The sequence below is a fragment of the Microtus ochrogaster genome, chromosome 10, assembly GCF_000317375.1.
Source record: "Microtus ochrogaster isolate Prairie Vole_2 chromosome 10, MicOch1.0, whole genome shotgun sequence".
NCBI classification, from domain to species: Eukaryota; Metazoa; Chordata; class Mammalia; order Rodentia; family Cricetidae; genus Microtus; species Microtus ochrogaster.
This window is the reverse complement of record NC_022016.1, coordinates 39655498-39672500: the sequence shown is the minus strand read 5'-3', so window position 1 is coordinate 39672500 and position 17003 is coordinate 39655498. Positions and strand designations below refer to the sequence as shown.

Here is a 17003-nt window from a genome sequence, read left to right as displayed (position 1 = left end):
TACACTTAATTTTAGTCATTTTTATCTTTTGTAGAAAGTTTGCTGCTTTCTTTTAGGTCTGTTTCGTATGCTATTATGGCCTTAAACTGGTGATCCTCCTGTTTTAGCTTTCAAAATGCTGAGACTACAAACTTCCACCACACCTGGTTGCTTTACAGAAAACTTCTAACACATAAAAGTGGTCAGAATAAGATAATACAATTATCTCCAAGGTACTCATTATTCTGCAGGTATTGTCAATTACCTAATTACTCCTTCTCATTTTCTATCTCTATTGCTCTTTACTCTAGGATTGCTGTTAGGGAAATTCTGGGTATCATGAAACTACATTGGGCAGTGGTGGTGTACACCTTTAATTACAGCACTCAGGAGGCAGAGTCAGGTGAATCTCTGTGAGTTCCGAGGCCAGCCTGGTCTACAGAGCAAGTTCTAGGACAGTCAGGGTCACATAGAGAAACCCTGTCTTGAAAAACCAAAACAAATAAAAAAAAAAAAGACGCCCCCAAACAACAACAACAAAAAAAACCCCAAAATATCCCAGAAACTAAAAACCAGCAACAACAAGAACAATTATATATCATAATCACCAACATTCCACTCTTCCCCTATTAAGACATAAGTAATTTCTAAAAGCAAAACTTTCATCAGACTTTTGTAAAGAGAGGATCTGTAGCCTAGGCTGGCCTTAAATATGTAATAATCCTCTTGCCTCCATCCCCCAAAGACTTTTGACTTCTTTCAGCAATTAATTAAATATTATTAAAAATCAACATACTGAAGAGATGGTTTAAGAGACTAAGAGCACTGGTTGTTCTTCCAAAAAACGGGGTTCAATTCCTAGCACCCACACGGCAGTTCACAACTGTCTGTAACTCCAGTTCTAGGGGATCTGATAACCTTGAACATACACTCAGTCAAAACCCCAATGTACACTAATAATCAAATCTTCAAAAAAAAATTAAATTCATAGTTTGACCTTTAACTAGGCATCAAACTCTAGTTTATCTTGAGAATTTCACCAAAATAAAGATGCTATCTAAGCAAAAACAGAATGACAACTTCATAATTGGAGTTTAAGCAAATGAAGGTGAGAAAGAAAACTGAAATGGTAAGAGGCTAAATCAACTACAACTCAACACCACTGGTATCTTATCTGCCTGACAGAAGTTAAAAATTCATTACATGTGAGATTTTTTTTTAGGTTTACAGTGAGAGCCAAAAAAAACTCAAATGGTCAGAAAAGAACTGAAGGAACCACCCTCCAAAATAGTAGTGAAGCCAGTGAAGAGCTAGTATACTTTTAATACAAATACAGTCATAAGATAGCCACTGGAAAGAAAACTTCAACACTGAATCAAAGTTGAACTTTAAAATCGCTGAGAAATTTAATCTTAAAAATTATATCTACTATTAGAAATTAAAAGCAAAGCAAAACCAAACAAGTTTGTATTACCGATGTCATTGGATTTCCGCCTTCTACACCTGGCTGACAAGCTTCTGCCACAGCCCGAACATGGCCATAGCCAATAGCAGTTAGTAACAGTTTGGCTATTTTAAGAGCATTGAGGTAAGCACCCCTTCGAGTTTCCATATCTGCATTTGGTAGGAAGTTATTTCTGGTTAGCATACTCAGGACAAGGGGTAGACCACCACTTTTCAAGAAGTGAAGCTGAAAATCAGAGGAATCATCCCCCAGGGGTGCACCAGCAGGCATTAACAAGGCATAGACTACCTGAAAATAAAAGGGGGAAGGAGAAAAGGATTGTATTAAAAGGAATTTAAAACATAACCTCCATGTCAAAGACTAAGACATTCCTGACTATTTTAAAACCATCTAATCTTATCCACATTCTTCATAGTAACACATCAAATATCAATTTAAAGATCAAGACTCAAATTCAAAATGTAAAAGACAAAAAACCAACCTCTGTTAGGTATAGCACTTGTGAGGCAGAAGGACCAAAGAAAAGTGAGTCAAGAGACGGACTAAGGCTGCTTTCTCCAAGTTTGGCATGGTCCAAACAAATAGCTCTTAATTTTTCTATTGTTGTACTATCTGTAAGGGAGAGAAAGATAAAGCATAGTCTGAAATAAAATGCAATTTACACCTTTATCACTTCTAATATTTTCAAAAGCATGGAACAGCAAACAATTCAATTGAGGTATACATTCAGTTAAGCTTCTATAACACAGAACCTTATTTGAGTTGATTTAAAAGCAACCAAATAAGATAGAAACAAAACACCAACCAGGGCTTTTTAATTACCCAAGGAAACAGTCTCTCATCCCAGGAGCCTCCAGTCAACATGCTCTATTCAGCTGCAGGAGACCAATTTAAAACAAAACAAAACAACAACAAAAAACACTTCCAAAGGAACGGTTCTTTCCTACAAGTTTACTGCTTACCTAATGACATTACATTATTTCCTACCTAGTTTGTTTCACTGAGTGATAGATATAACTGTACCCAAGAAACTGAACCTTAATAAGACTGAAGAGGAACCTGGCACATGGTGCATACCTTTAATCTCAGGGCAGAGGCAGAGGCAAGCAAGTCTGTGAGTTTGAGGACAGCTAGAGGTACACAGTGATACTCTATCTCAAACAAATAATCAAAAATCTTGAATGTAGGATGGAACCAAAAGGTAAGACTGAAGAAATGAGATCATTTAAGCTCATTCAGTAGGTAAATGTCCTTGCCACCAAACTGATGGATAACCTGAATTCAATTCATATAGCTCACATGGTGGTATGAGGAAACTAATTTCTGAGCCACATAATCTCTGACCACCACATAAACACTGTGTTATCTACACAAAAAAATGAATACATAAATTTAACAAATGTTAAAAGAAAAAAGGTTAAGGCCTGGGGCTGGAGAGATGGCTCATTAGCCTGCTCTTCCAGAGGTCCCGAGTTTAAATCCCAGCAATCACATGGTGGCTCACAACCATCTGCAATGAGATCTGATGCCCTCTTCTGGTCTGCAGTCATACATGTAGACAGAATACTGTATACATAATAAATAAATAAATCTTTAAAGTTTAAGGCCAAGTGTGGTGGTGCATGCCTTAAGTCCCAATACTCAGGAGGTAGAGGCAGCCAAAGAGTTCTAGGCTAGCATAGTCTACATAGAAAGCTCAATGTCAGCCAGAAATATTCAGCAAGATCCTGTCACAAAAAGTTCAAAAGGAAGCAACAAATGCTAAACAAATCATTTAATGCTGTTGGCTTACAGTTTATCTCTCTGAGGAGTCTGAACCAAAGTACTCTTTGTGGTGTGTGCATACACACACCTAAATAATTTTAGGTCCCTGATCGTATACAAACTTTTAAATTATAAAATATGGATGGAAAAAAATTAATCTGCCCATAATCTTGTCATCAAGGGTAATTTACTTCATTTACTTTTTTAAAAAAAAGATTATGAAGGACCATTTTATCAGTGCTTAAAAGAATAACCTCAGAACAGGCAAGCTGTAAAACCTCAGCAGCTACCTGAAGGAGGCAAATGAAGAAGAAAAAAAGTTATGCAATTTAAGCTGTCAGAGGTCAGACATGCGGTAAACAACAAGCTACACGCAGGGAGGGAAGCTTTAGAGAAAGATTTAAGAAAGCCCAAGTGTTAAGGAAAGCATGTTTAGAAAAGAAGTAAAGGAAAACATGTTTTTTTGAGTAATTCAGAATAGTAAGCAGGCTTTTAACTATACGTGTGGGCAGTTTGTAAGCTTCTACCTTAGGTTACTGTTTTCCCTCTAGAGTCTTTAAAGGATACCTAAATATAAGCAATTATATACCTAAAGCAAAAAAAAAAAAAAAGTAAATCCAACCAATTAGGGTGGTAGTAGTTTTTAATTCAAGCAATGAGGAGGCACAGGCAAGTGGACCTCTGTGAATTACAGGCCAACAAAACCAACATAGTAAGATCGTGTCTCAAAAATAAAAAAACAAAACAAAACAAAACAGTAAAAGAGAATGAAGATCTTACAACAGACTTTGGCGTATTTGCATACTCTTTACATTAAACTCCTTGAAGGAAGTAGATCTTAAAAAGCAACTCATTCTGCTTTGTTATACATATTTATATATATATATATGTATAAAGCAATACATACTTTAACCAAATGCTGACTGTTTCAAATTTAGACATTATAGTTTGATTTTAAAAAGTTCAATCATGTAAGCTGTGTGAGTACACAATAACATTGTTCATGTGTAGAAGAAGTCTGAATAAAACTTTTTGGATTAGTTTACTTACTTCCATTTTATGTGTTCTAGAGATGAAATTCAGGCCATCAGGTTTGTGTAGTAAGTACCATTACCCACTAAGCCATCTTAATGGTCCAAATTTAGGTACTAGATCTTGATTTTATTTAAAAAAAAAAAAAAGTAACCTTGACTATTTTTTTGTTTTATTTTGTTTTTGCCTGACCTTACTGGCTCACTGTCTCCACCTGGTGGCAGGAAGTTCAAATCACAAGCTCAAGGCTTTGGTGTGGGTTTGTATTTTTAAACTATGTTGTGGAGGTTGAACCTTCACACACAAAGCAAAAACTGTCATAGGCAGGTCAGGACTAAATTGAATTGAGGAGTCTAAGCTGGTAATCTATTATGTAAATTAACTCTGTCCCAAAGTAAACAGACAACAAAGTTGCTTATGTCAGAACATGGTGTTTACTTTAGAAAATAATGGTTAAGAGAAGCACAAGATCGCTTCAAAAATTATGTGGACAAATTAAATGATACATTAAGCCAACGATGTGAAAAGAAGAGGAAGCAAACACTATAGAGCTGTCAATATTATCCAAGGTGGGCCGGGTGGTGGTGCACTCGGGAGGCAGAGACAGCCAAATCTCTAAGATCGAGGCCAGTCTCTTCTTCCACTGTGAGAGTAGGTTCCAGAAATCAAATTCAGGTTTTTAAGACTGGTGACAAGCACCTTTAGCTGCCGAGGCATCTTACAGGTCCTAGGCAATCGGGTTCTACAAATGGCCATGGTACATATTTTAGGGTTTGGGACCACATGGTCTGTTACTCAGTTCTTGGCTGTTGATTAACAAAAAATTGTAAACAATATATGAATGAATGAGTGTGGCCATACACCAGCAAAACGTATAAAGGATATGAAAATTTAAATTTCATAAAATCTGGTATCAAAAGTAAGTATTTGAAATTTTATTACTGTTTGTATGTGTATATGTGTGAGTGAATGGCAAATGTGTGGAGGTCAGAGGACAGCTGAAGGGAGTCAGTTATCTTCTACCATGTGGGTTCTGGTATCTAACTATGGGTTCATTAGGTCTGGGGGGACACTTTCATTCACTGACCCAGCTCATAAGATCCTCAATAGATATCTTTTGGTTTTATTTTAGCTATTAAAAATGTAGACACTTTCAAATTGGGCACTGGTGGCGCACGCCTTTAATCCCAGCAAAAGAGGTAGAGACAGGAGTATCTCTGTAAATTCAAGGCCAGCCTGGTACATGGAGAAAGTTCCAGGACAGGCTTCAAAGCTACCCAGAGAAACCCTGTCTCAAAAAAGATGTTGGGGTGTATAAAATTAAGCTGTAGGAAAATTCTGGTCTTTAAGCCTATTACCACTGATGCATGATTCATTTAGAAAAAAAAATGTTTTTGGGCGGTGGCACACACCTTTAATCCCAGCACTTGGGAGGCAGAGGCAGGCGGGTCTCTGTGTGTTCAAGGCCATTCTGGTCAGCAGAGCAAGTTATAAGACAGCCAAGGTCACAAAGGGACAAACCCTGTCTGGAAACTCACACCTCCCGAAAAATGTTTATATAAATATAATACACACAGAGTTTATTGTTACCATGCATTATGTCATCATTAAAAACATCTTACCTGGCGGCATAAGTTTCATAAGCACTCTTGCTCCATCTCTAAGGGGTGGCATATTTAGGCTGCTCCCTAAGTCTGCAACTTGCCAAAGGAAAGAAATGTATCTGGGATGAAGTGACATAATCTAGAACACAAAATACACAAAATTACCTGTGAATTATTCCTTGGCTTCAAAAAGGTCTACCTAAAATTTAAATTGCACCTGTTGTTCTTCCTCATCCTACCTTTACAAATTCTTCATGATGCAGACTAACATCATCTGAGCAACATCTGCAATATTTTTTTTTAAGTATTACTTTTCACCTGCATATAACTTCAGATGACTCTGGACATGTCACTAATAAATTCCTAACCAATTTGTTCTTATACTGGAGTGGCTTGTCATTAAAGACATTAAAATTCTTATGAGGAGGGGTGAAAGAAGAGGTCAAGAATTGGAGATGTCACTGTTTCTTTGGATACAATCTGAGAAAGATCACAGATACTTCACTGCATATGGAGTTTTGAAAGGATCCATTTTACAGGATAAGTAAGACAGTAGTAGCTTTCAAAATTCATATACTGAAATGTTCCAATCTAACTCCAATAGATTAACTATATGCAAGTATAAGCAAATAGTAACTACAGGGTTACCTTGCAGAAGGCTTTACTGAAATTTAAATGGATAATTCTATAGATATTTTGTCTCATGAAAGAGTTCCTCAACAGCAACAAAAAAACTTTTTTATGCATTTGATTATTTTCAACAACTCTAGCATAATGCCTTGCACAACTGAAATTACTCACCACTCCAGGCAAACAGCTTTCCACTTCTGGATTGGGGCCGTCACTATAATGATTACCATGGTTTCCAGGAGACCCAGTTGAGGAATCAGAGGAGCTATCAGGACTTGAAGGCATATTGGAGCTTATTTGTGTAAGTTTGGCTGTAATTAGCTGAAAATGATATATATTAGAATCAAAAATGGGAGAAAAAACACACAAAACAAGAAAACTTATTTGATGATGTACCAACAAAAGAATCAAAGAACTACAGATGCTGGACTTGGAGAACTGGCTTAGTGATTAAGAACACTGGCTACTTTTGCAAGGGACCTCCAATTCTTAGCACCTACATAGCAGTTTACAATTGTCTGTGACTCCAATTCCAGGGTATCCAATGCCCTCTCTTCTGATCTTCAAGGGCACTAGGTACACACATGGTGCAAAGACATACAAGTTTTTAAAACATTCATATACATAAAACAAAACCAGATGCTAATATTTTCGAAAGTACACGTAAAAAATACTCTTGTAGCTACTTGTTTTGATATATTTTAAGTATCCTAATGTTTGAGTTAGTGTTATAAGCTTAACATCTAACATAAATATTTAAAAATGAAATACAGTCTGAGGTTCTATTAAAATTTTTTCTTTTGGTAACAATATATACTTACTGATTTATCTTTTAGATTTAATTGTCCAATCAACTTTCTGTCATCTCCAGGATCAATCAGCTCACCACCCACAAAGAGTTCAATTTTTGTATGAGCTACATTAGCTTTAATGCGATTGAGAATACATCGTCGAACTGAACCAATTGTATCATTTGTATGAGACCAAACTTCCAAGTCATCTACTTGTCTGCCCTGGTTTGGAAATCGAACTATAAAAGAGAGGTGTTTACCACGGAAAGCTCTGGTGGGGAAAAGAAATTTAAAAAAAATCTTATCAGCAGACTTCCAAATTTAGTTGCCAAGAAAAAAAGATAAAAATTAAGCATTAAGTATTTTCTTATTAAACAAAAGGATGCAAACAAGACTTTTTAGTGCCCTAAAAATAAAAATTGTTTTTAACTATAAACACTGCAATATCCAAAACACAATGACTATATTCCATTGTTATTAACCATGGCGGCATCAAATGATGTACTGATCTATAAGAAATTAGTACAAATGTCAGGTATGGTGCCTCATTTCAGTAATTCAGTCACTGATGAAGAAGAAGGATTATAAATTTCAGTCCGGGATGAGCAACCTAAAGCAGTTCCCAAAATTAAGACACAGATATAGTAATAGTTTGTTAATTTTTATGCTTGTAAAGTCTAACTCACTAATTCTTACTATTTACAAATGTGCAAGGTAAGATTAACTCTGAGAGTATCAACAAAAAAGCTGTCACACGTTTTCCCTGAATTTTACTTATTTTTGAGATAGGGTCTCACAGAGTAGCTCTGGCTGGCCGGGAACTTGCCATGTAGACCAAATTCTCTCAACTCAGAGAGATCTGCCTGAGTGCTGGGATTAAAGGCATGCACTACCACTCAGAATTGCCCGAAAAAAAAAATGCAAACTACAATACGTTGCCATATTATCTTGGAGGTATAATACAAAAAAGGAAATTATATTCATCAAGGACAACTACATAAATATCATTTGAATTACTAAATGGTAAAACCTAAAAAGTATTATTTGAGCATTTGAAAATATTTCTTGGCTATACTGGTTACCTGATAGTCAGTTTTTAAGACTTCATTCCAATTACTTTTCAATCTGAGTATGCTATTTTGTTGTTGTTTGACACAAGGTACAGAAGAACCAGGTTAGGTTCCTAGAACCTGCCTGACAGCTCATCTCACAGGGCTCAAATGTCTGTACTTCAGTCTGAGGGGATATACTGCTTGTTTCTGACCTCCAAGGCACACATATGGAACACATACAGACAATGTAGGGCAATCACTCAAAAGAAGTAACTATGCACTATATTCTTTCTTTTTTTGTAATAGAATCTCATTAGAGTCTTGGTTGGTCTAGAAACTCATTATATTGATCAGTCTAAGTCAGCTCCAAATTTGTAACAGTCCCCCTGCCTATGCTAATGGGCTAAGAGGCATGCTATAGTGTTTAACAGTGTAAACAACTATAATCAATGTATAATCAAATACATAACAGTGTAAAAACTATAAAACTGAGGCTGAAGGGATAGCTCAATGGTTAAGAGTGCTTACTGTACAAGCATGAAGCATGAGGATCCAAACTCATTTCCCAGCCCCCTACACTAAAAAGTTAGAAGCACCTGTTAACTCTAGAAATGTGGATGGCAAAGACAGGATGATTAGGGTTTGTTGCCAGTCTAGGTTCAGTGAGAAACCTTGTCTGAACGGAATAATAAGGTAGAGAATGACAGGACAACCATATTTCACCTCTTGTTTCCATGAGTGAGCATGGTGGGTCCATTGTACATATATACATGTGTATATAACACACAATTGTATTAAAGCTTGGGCCTATGAACACGTAAAGTAGTTTGCTACCACACCTGAGAACCCAAGTTTGGTCCCTGGGACCCAAAGGACCCAAAGAGTAAATGGCAAAGAACTGATCTCTCAAACTGTCATATGATCTCCACACTCAAAACCATGGCATGTGCATGACTACACACACAAAATAACTTACTACACACTGAGACTATGTTTAAACAAAACAAACAATCCCACACACTTTTAAAAAAGCCATATAAGGCCTGACCCACTTCCTCTCTTGGGGTTGTTTTCTTTCTAAATAAACTGTTCTACCACAAAAATAGGCAAACATTTCCAGAAGATACTTATGTTTTTAAAGGGCAAGGAACATTTTTAAAAAAATGGCTAGGAAAATACCAAATGACTAAAAATTAATCTCAGTTGATCAGTTATTCACATACCTTGACATAGGCAAAATTGTTCTTTCTTCATGATAATCACTATCACATTCATTTATGTATTCTCTTAGAACAGTTAATACTCTAACCATTCGAACAGCTTCCTGTCTTGCACAATTAATACTGTCTTTGTCACCATCCAAAACACACAGCGTGTCATAAGAGGCTTTCAAACGATCAAAGCAAGACTGAATGAAGTCTTCATGGATCACCACCTACAAATATAATGCGACAAAGACAGAGATGAAAACACTTAACAATGTTGCTCTAAATAATCATATTTAGGCAGATAGTCTATTGTTGTTAAAAGGAAGCTAGTGTCAAAATAAGTTAAGGACAAATGATATTTTAAAAAAGACATTTAGGACTATGTAACTGGTTATGAAAATAAACTCAGTAAAGTCTTTACTATTTCAATATAATAATAAACATCAAAATAATCCAACCATTTCACGATCATTCTCAAGGCAAGATTCACTTAGAGATATAAGAACTTGGTATTTTTACAAATGTATGTATTTTGAGGTAAAGTGTCACTATATAGTCCAAGCTTACTTTAAAGCTCTAATTCTACTGCCTCAGGCTCTCAGATGCCAACATTATAGGCACATACCATGACACCCAACTTTTATGTTTTATATGTTATAATTCAGAAGCTAGAATTCTAGCTTGTGAAAGTTTTAATGCACACTGATCCTCACCTGATTGACCTGCAGCCTTGGACCAAGGTTTGTGTATATCTCTTTAAGGAGATCTATAGCTCGGCTGGCAATATCATCATTACTCTGAATTACAACCTGCATTAAAAAAAAGATTTAGTGTTTCTCAGGAAATGTTTTAGTTGAGCATTTAAATTCAAATCATATCCTTAGTTATTTTCAATTATACTAACAACATAATGGTTAAGTTCACTGAGTAAACGAGACAAACAGATCAAAATAAAGAGTAAATGCAAGATGCAACTGTTTAAATAAAGAATTTAAGAATGACATTTTACTACAAATAAAATATGCTTTGACGAAAAGCTCAGTCTTTCAAGAAGGAATTCAAATTAGATAGAAGAAAACAAGATGCTATATAAAAATACAGTTTAGTATAAAAATTCTCCCTTTTGTCTCTCAGTTCCATAATATTTAAAATTTACACCTTATTACACTTGTGGCTTTCAAACTATATTCAAAACTATAGGGTTTAGATGAAGTGTGTCAAGGCTGACCCCTGTTAATAGGACTGGAGAGGAAAAGGTGAATGAAGAAGCCTGGGGACAATGAACAAAAATACCCAGGCTGTATTTAACTACGCTTACATTTTAGCTATGTCATTTTATTACTGCTATTATTATTTTTAAAAATCAGAATCTCAATCTACACCTGTAGCCTCAGGCTACCCTAGAAGTCAAAATACTCCACCCTCCAAGTATATACCACCCCACTCACTGTATATAAAGTGCAGATTTGGATTTACAGAAGGGTAATATTAAAATATGTGCTAGAGACTAAATCCTGGGCTAAATCCATGATTAAGTATGTACTACCTCTCAAGCCCTTCCACTGCTTATAAACGAAAACAAAACAAAAAGCTTTACTTATTTAAAGTTGTTAAACACTAAAATACTACACAAAATACTTTGCAGACATTTAAAATGTAAGTAAAAAACAGGAACAACTGAATATCAGCCACTTTTAAAAGATAGAAATAATATAAAACATAAAACAGTTTAGCCTTAAATGATTAACATCATACTTTTCTAGGTTTAAAAAAAGTTAAATAAAATCAAAAAGGAGCACAGAAATGCAAAAGATAACCATGAATCCCAGACTCTTGGGACAAGCATCAGATAATACATATATACTTTATACAACACATTTAGTTATAGTTATTTATTCAAGGACATCAGGTGCAATGCTGACAGAGCTCCTACTTTTGACTTACCCTCCAAAGATAGTCTAATCCTATCAACTCCAAATCATCCATCATATAGGCTCTTCTTTTTGCTACTAGTTTTCCTTCTCGACAATTCACAGCTTTGAAGAATCTCTCAAAACATTTCATTCCATTTTCAGTTAACAAGGAAGGATCAAGCTGAAGTACATTACTTTCGAAGAAGTCCTTATTGATATCAGGATCTAAGTCGGGTTCATCCCCCATTAATTTGGAATACCACTTGAAACAGGCTTCACGATCACAAAGGTAAACTGCATTTTCAGCTAAGCACTTCCATATTTGTTTTGCCTGAGGAGCACACAGCCACAGTTGGCCATCCTTCAATAAAAATCTTAGAAAAACAAAAAGAAATTAATTTGACACAACACAACCTACCTGTTTATGTATGAAGTAATACCTCTATCACATTTATATTTTTAACTACAAATGTCTAAGAGTTCATCAGTTTTTATCTGAGAGTTTCAGGACAGCCAGAGCTACACAGAAAAACCCTTTCTTAAAAAAAAACAAAAATGTCCTGTAATAAAAGTAAGCATAAACAAACAACAGACATCTACCCTAAAGCTTAAAATAATGAGAATGTTACAACCCAGGGACATAATCTTTTTATGTGGGAAAATAAGATGTGGCAAAATAAAAAAAGCAACCCACCCCCCACCACCAAAGACATAGTCAAATATCAAACAAACCTAAGAAAGTTAAGCCGTTCTTGAACTTCTTGAACATGACTATATCTACTTCCCAGTCTCACAGTCTGTGGGTCATAGTCTTCATGATCTACAAATTAAGAAAAATATGAATAATCATACCACTGCTGATTTCAACCAATGACCTGCCAGTTTTTTTAAAAAAAATCCTTTAATCTGGTTGGGGTGGTGGTGGTGTAATCTTTAATCCCAGTACTTGGGAGACAAGAGGTAGGTGTTCTCTGTGAGTTTGACACCAACCTGGTCAAAAAGAATTCCTGGATAGCCAAGACTACACAAAGAAACCCTGTCTTGAAAAACCAAAAAAAGAAACCACAAAACATACTAATCTTCTATCTTTATATAAGGTAACTGGAAATCTACTAATAATAGGTGCTTTTCAACCCATCTAATATTCTAACAAAATATATTTCCCTTTGATGCATCGCAAAATAAATGATCTGTTAAATGTACTATTAAAATTCTTCAACACAGTCCCTTTCCTCTTTGATGTGCTATTAATTCTGCCCAAGAATATTAGAGAAATGATGTTACACCCTCCTGGTATTACAATCAGAAGGCAGATCATGCCACTTTATGTCAATCCTCATTATGCTCATGTTGACTACATAGTTGAAATGGTTTTTACCAGGCTCCTCCATTGTCAAGATGCTACTTTTCCCCACTAGCTTTAGCATCAGCCCAGCTCTATTCTGTGTTTAATTCCTAACACCTTAGACAAAGAGCTTTGAAAAAATTCAATGAAAGCCAAATAATCAAGGAAAGTCAAGAAATGTGACAGTAGCTTTGGGCTACATGAGAGGCCTTATACAGAGAAGCACCGAGACTATTAAAAACAGATAAAACTTGGCATGCTGATGCACACCTCTAGTCTCAGGACTGAGGAGGCAGATCTTAAACAGTATGAGTTCGGTTGGTACACATAACTGAGTTTCCAGGCCAGGTAGAAATAAACAGAGAAATCTGTCTCAAAAACAAAACACCAAACAAAAGTAGATACTTTGTAAATATTCAGTCCTAACAGTTCCTTGATTTGTTAGCAAATAAAGACAATCCATTGCTAACTTAACATATAAATATATATGATCAATTCAGTTATCTTTGAAAATGGGTGGGAAGTGTTAATAAATCACAGCCGGGAACCAACATAAATCAGTTGTTATTTTAAATATCAAGTTGTGGGAGCCATTTCAGAATGCATTATAAAAAATTTAACTTGGGGCTAGAAAACTGGCTCAGTGGATAAGATCATTTGTTGCTCTTGTAGAAGTAGGGTTCAATTTCCAGCATAGCACATAGTGGCTCAAACTGTAACTCCAGATCCAGAAAGATCTGATGCACTCTTCTGACCTCTTCAGACACCAGACATGTATATACTGTATACATACATGCAGGCAAAACACTCATGCACATAAAATAAAAAAAAATCTAAAACAAGTCCTCCTGTTAAAAAGACTTAAACAAAATATACTACCATCATAAGCAACCTACCAACTTTAAATTTTTAGATTTTTTAGGAGAGTTTTGTAATTAGCATCAGTCTTGTAGTATACTACATTTTTCACCTCAAATACTACATGTATTTCCATTTTCTCCCCATACCCAACCCTAAGGCCTTTCATATAGTGTTTTCTGGGTGCATTCCCACCAATTAGCATGTTTTCAAGATTCATGTGTTGTAGCATGTTACTCTTTTGATACGCTGAGTAATATTTTGGATAATACCGTATGGACATATCACCTTTTATTAAGTATGTAATCAACTAAGACGTTTGGACTATTTATACAATTTTGGCTATTACAAAGTTTGCTATGAACATTTACATTTAAGTTTTTACGTTTGTTTCCATTTTACTTGAGTATGGGCCATACTAATGGTAAATTGTTTAATATTCTGTGCAACTGCCAGTCTAATTAGTAAAGAGGCTGTACCAATTTACGAGCCCACGAAGAATGAAGCTCCAATTTCTGAACAGTCTCAGCAATACCAAGTGTTATCCTATGAGCCTAGTAGGAGTGATGTACTCTTACCTTGCTTCTGATTCAAATTTCTTCAATGATACTGAGTATCTTTTAAAGTTCTTATTAGCCATCTATAGCTCATCTGGGAAAACTTTCAGTCTGTTCTGTATCCAGCTCTGAGTGGTACAGTGTGAAATGCACTCACACATCATTTCTGAGCCCTCAGTGAGACTGGGATCACAAAAGGGCTCATTTTGCCTGTTTCCTGGACTGTTTCACTTGGTGACAACAGTAAAAGGGAGCTACAACCATCCTTGTAGTTATTGTTCACCCATCTCCACTTTTCGTAGACAATTCACTTGCCATGAAACCTGGTTTCATCAGGTATAACCAACTGTAGAACTCTATTCCCTATGGCTTCTTCTCTCTTCCCTTTGGGTGGTGTGACCAGCTAGGACTCGGGCAGAACAGCAGCCACTTCTCCAAGAGCGATATCCCTTGGAGAATCATTAGGTGTTGGGTGTGTGAAAATAGGGCCACTAATGTCCCCTGGTATGGAGTACTGGAGTCAGCTATTGTGAGGGTAACTAGGGCCCTATTTTGAGTTATGTTTCACCTTAAATAGGCACTAAGTAGGCAGGGTAATAAAGAGTCCTTTAAACTACTCTGCCTGTAAGAGGGCTTCTGTAGCAAAGGACTAAGGATAAAAAGGTCAGCAGTGAAGAAATAGAAACAGTCATCAAAAGTCTCCCAACCAAATAAAGCCTAGGACCAGATGGTTTCAGTTCACAATTCTACAAGATTTTCAAGGAACTAATACCAATACTCCTCAAATTATTACACACAATAGAAACAGAAGGAACATTGCCAAACTCTTTTTATGAGGCTACAATTTAGCCTGATACCCAAACGACAGAAAGACATTACTAGGAAAGAATTACAGACCAATCTCACTCATGAACATTGATGTAAAAATACTAAATAAAATACCGGCAAATCGAATTTAAGAACACATCAGAACCATCATCCACCATGATCAGGTTGGCTTCACCCCACAGATGCAGGGATGGTTCAACATACAAAAATCTGTCAACGTAATCTACCATATAAAAAAACTGAAAAGTAAAAACCACATGATCATCTCATTAGATGCTGAAAAAGCTTGACAAAATACAACATCCCTTCATGATAAAGGTCTTGGAGAGAGCAGGGATACAAGGGACATACCTAAACATAATAAAGGCAATATACAGCAAGCCCAACAGCCAACATCAAACTAAATGGAGAGAAACTCCCAGTGATTCCATTGAAATTAGGAAAAAGACAAGGTTGTCTACTCTGTCCATATCTATTTAATACAGTTCTTGAGGTCCTAGCTAGAGCAATAAGACACTAAAAGGAAATCAAGGGGATACAAATTGGAAAAGAATTTACATAAGCGACCCCAAAAATTCTACAAAGAAACTGCTACAAACTCATAAACACTTTCAATAACGTAGCAGGATACAAGATTAACTAAAAAAGAAAAAAAAAAAAGAAATCAGTAGCCGTCCTGTACACAGATGATAAAAGGGCTGGGGAAGAAATTACAGAAACAACACCCTTCACAATAGCCACAAATAGCATAAACTATGTCGGAGTAACTCTAACCAAGCAAGTGGAAGACTTATATGACAAGAACTTTAAATCTTTGAAGAAAGAAATTGAAGAAGACACCAGAAAGTGGAAAGATCTCCCATGCTCTTGGGTAGGCAAAATAAGCATAGTAAAAATGACAATCTTACCAAAAAGCAATCTACAGATTCAATGCAATGCCCATCAAAATCCCAGAAAAATTCTTCACAGACCTTGAAAAAACGGTATTCAACTTCATATGGAAAAGCAAAAAACTCAGGATAGCCAAAACAATCCTGTACAATAAGAGAACTTCTGAGGGCATAACAATCCCTGACTTCAAACTCTACTACAGAGCTACAATACTGAAAACATCCTGGTGTTGGCATAAGAACAGACAGGAGGACACATGGAACCAAATAGAAGACCAGGATATCAAGCCACACATCTAACACCTGCTCTTTAATAAAGAAGTAAAAAATATCAAATGGAAAAAAGAAAGCATATTTAACAAATGGTGCTGGCATAACTGGATATGACCATGCACAAAACTCAAGTCCAAATGGATCAAAGACCTCAACATAAAGCCAGCCACACTGGACCTTATAGAAGAGAAAGTGGGAAGGAAGTACACTGGCACAGGGAACCACTTCCTAAATAGAACCCCAGCAGCACAGACACTGATAGAAACAATTAATAAATAGGACCTCCTGAAACTGAAAAGCTATTCTGTAAAGTAAAAAGACACAATCAACAAGACAAAACGACAGCCTACAGAATGGGACAAGATCTTGACTAATCCCAAATCAGACAGAGGTCCGATCTCCAAATTATACAAAGAACTCAAGAAATTGGACACCAAAAGATCACATAACCCAATTTAAAAAATGGAGTACAGACTAAACAGAGAACTCTCAACAGAGGAATCTAAGATGGCTGAAAGACACTTAAGGAAATGTTCAACATCCTTAGTCATCAGAGAAATGCGAATCAAAACTACTCTGAGATTCCATCTTACACCTGTAAGAATGGCCAAGATCAAAAACACTGATGACAACTTATGCTGGATGGGTTGTGGGGAAAAGGGAACACCTCTGCATTGCTGGTGGGAATGCAAGCTGGTACAGCCCCTTTGGATGTCAGTGTGGCGATTTCTCAGAAAATTAGGAAACAACCTTCCTCAAGACCCAGTAATACCACTTTTGGGTCTATATCCAAAGGATACTCAATCGTGCCACA

General features: G+C 36.1%; 1 protein-coding gene across 7 annotated transcripts in view; it reads right to left on the bottom strand.

The window, feature by feature from the left end:
* The window catches only part of Usp9x (ubiquitin specific peptidase 9 X-linked), a 107303-nt gene that overhangs the window by 40211 nt on the left and 50089 nt on the right, over positions 1-17003 (bottom strand). For all 7 annotated transcript variants that reach the window (XM_013348365.2, XM_013348364.2, XM_013348367.2 and 4 more), the window contains 9 exons: positions 12171-12258; positions 11470-11812; positions 10239-10334; positions 9541-9752; positions 7296-7536; positions 6646-6795; positions 5863-5983; positions 1926-2056; positions 1454-1732 (listed from right to left, as the gene is read on the bottom strand). In XM_013348365.2, the coding sequence (XP_013203819.1) occupies positions 1454-1732; positions 1926-2056; positions 5863-5983; positions 6646-6795; positions 7296-7536; positions 9541-9752; positions 10239-10334; positions 11470-11812; positions 12171-12258 (1661 nt within the window). The remainder of the gene's footprint in view (positions 1-1453; positions 1733-1925; positions 2057-5862; positions 5984-6645; positions 6796-7295; positions 7537-9540; positions 9753-10238; positions 10335-11469; positions 11813-12170; positions 12259-17003) is intronic.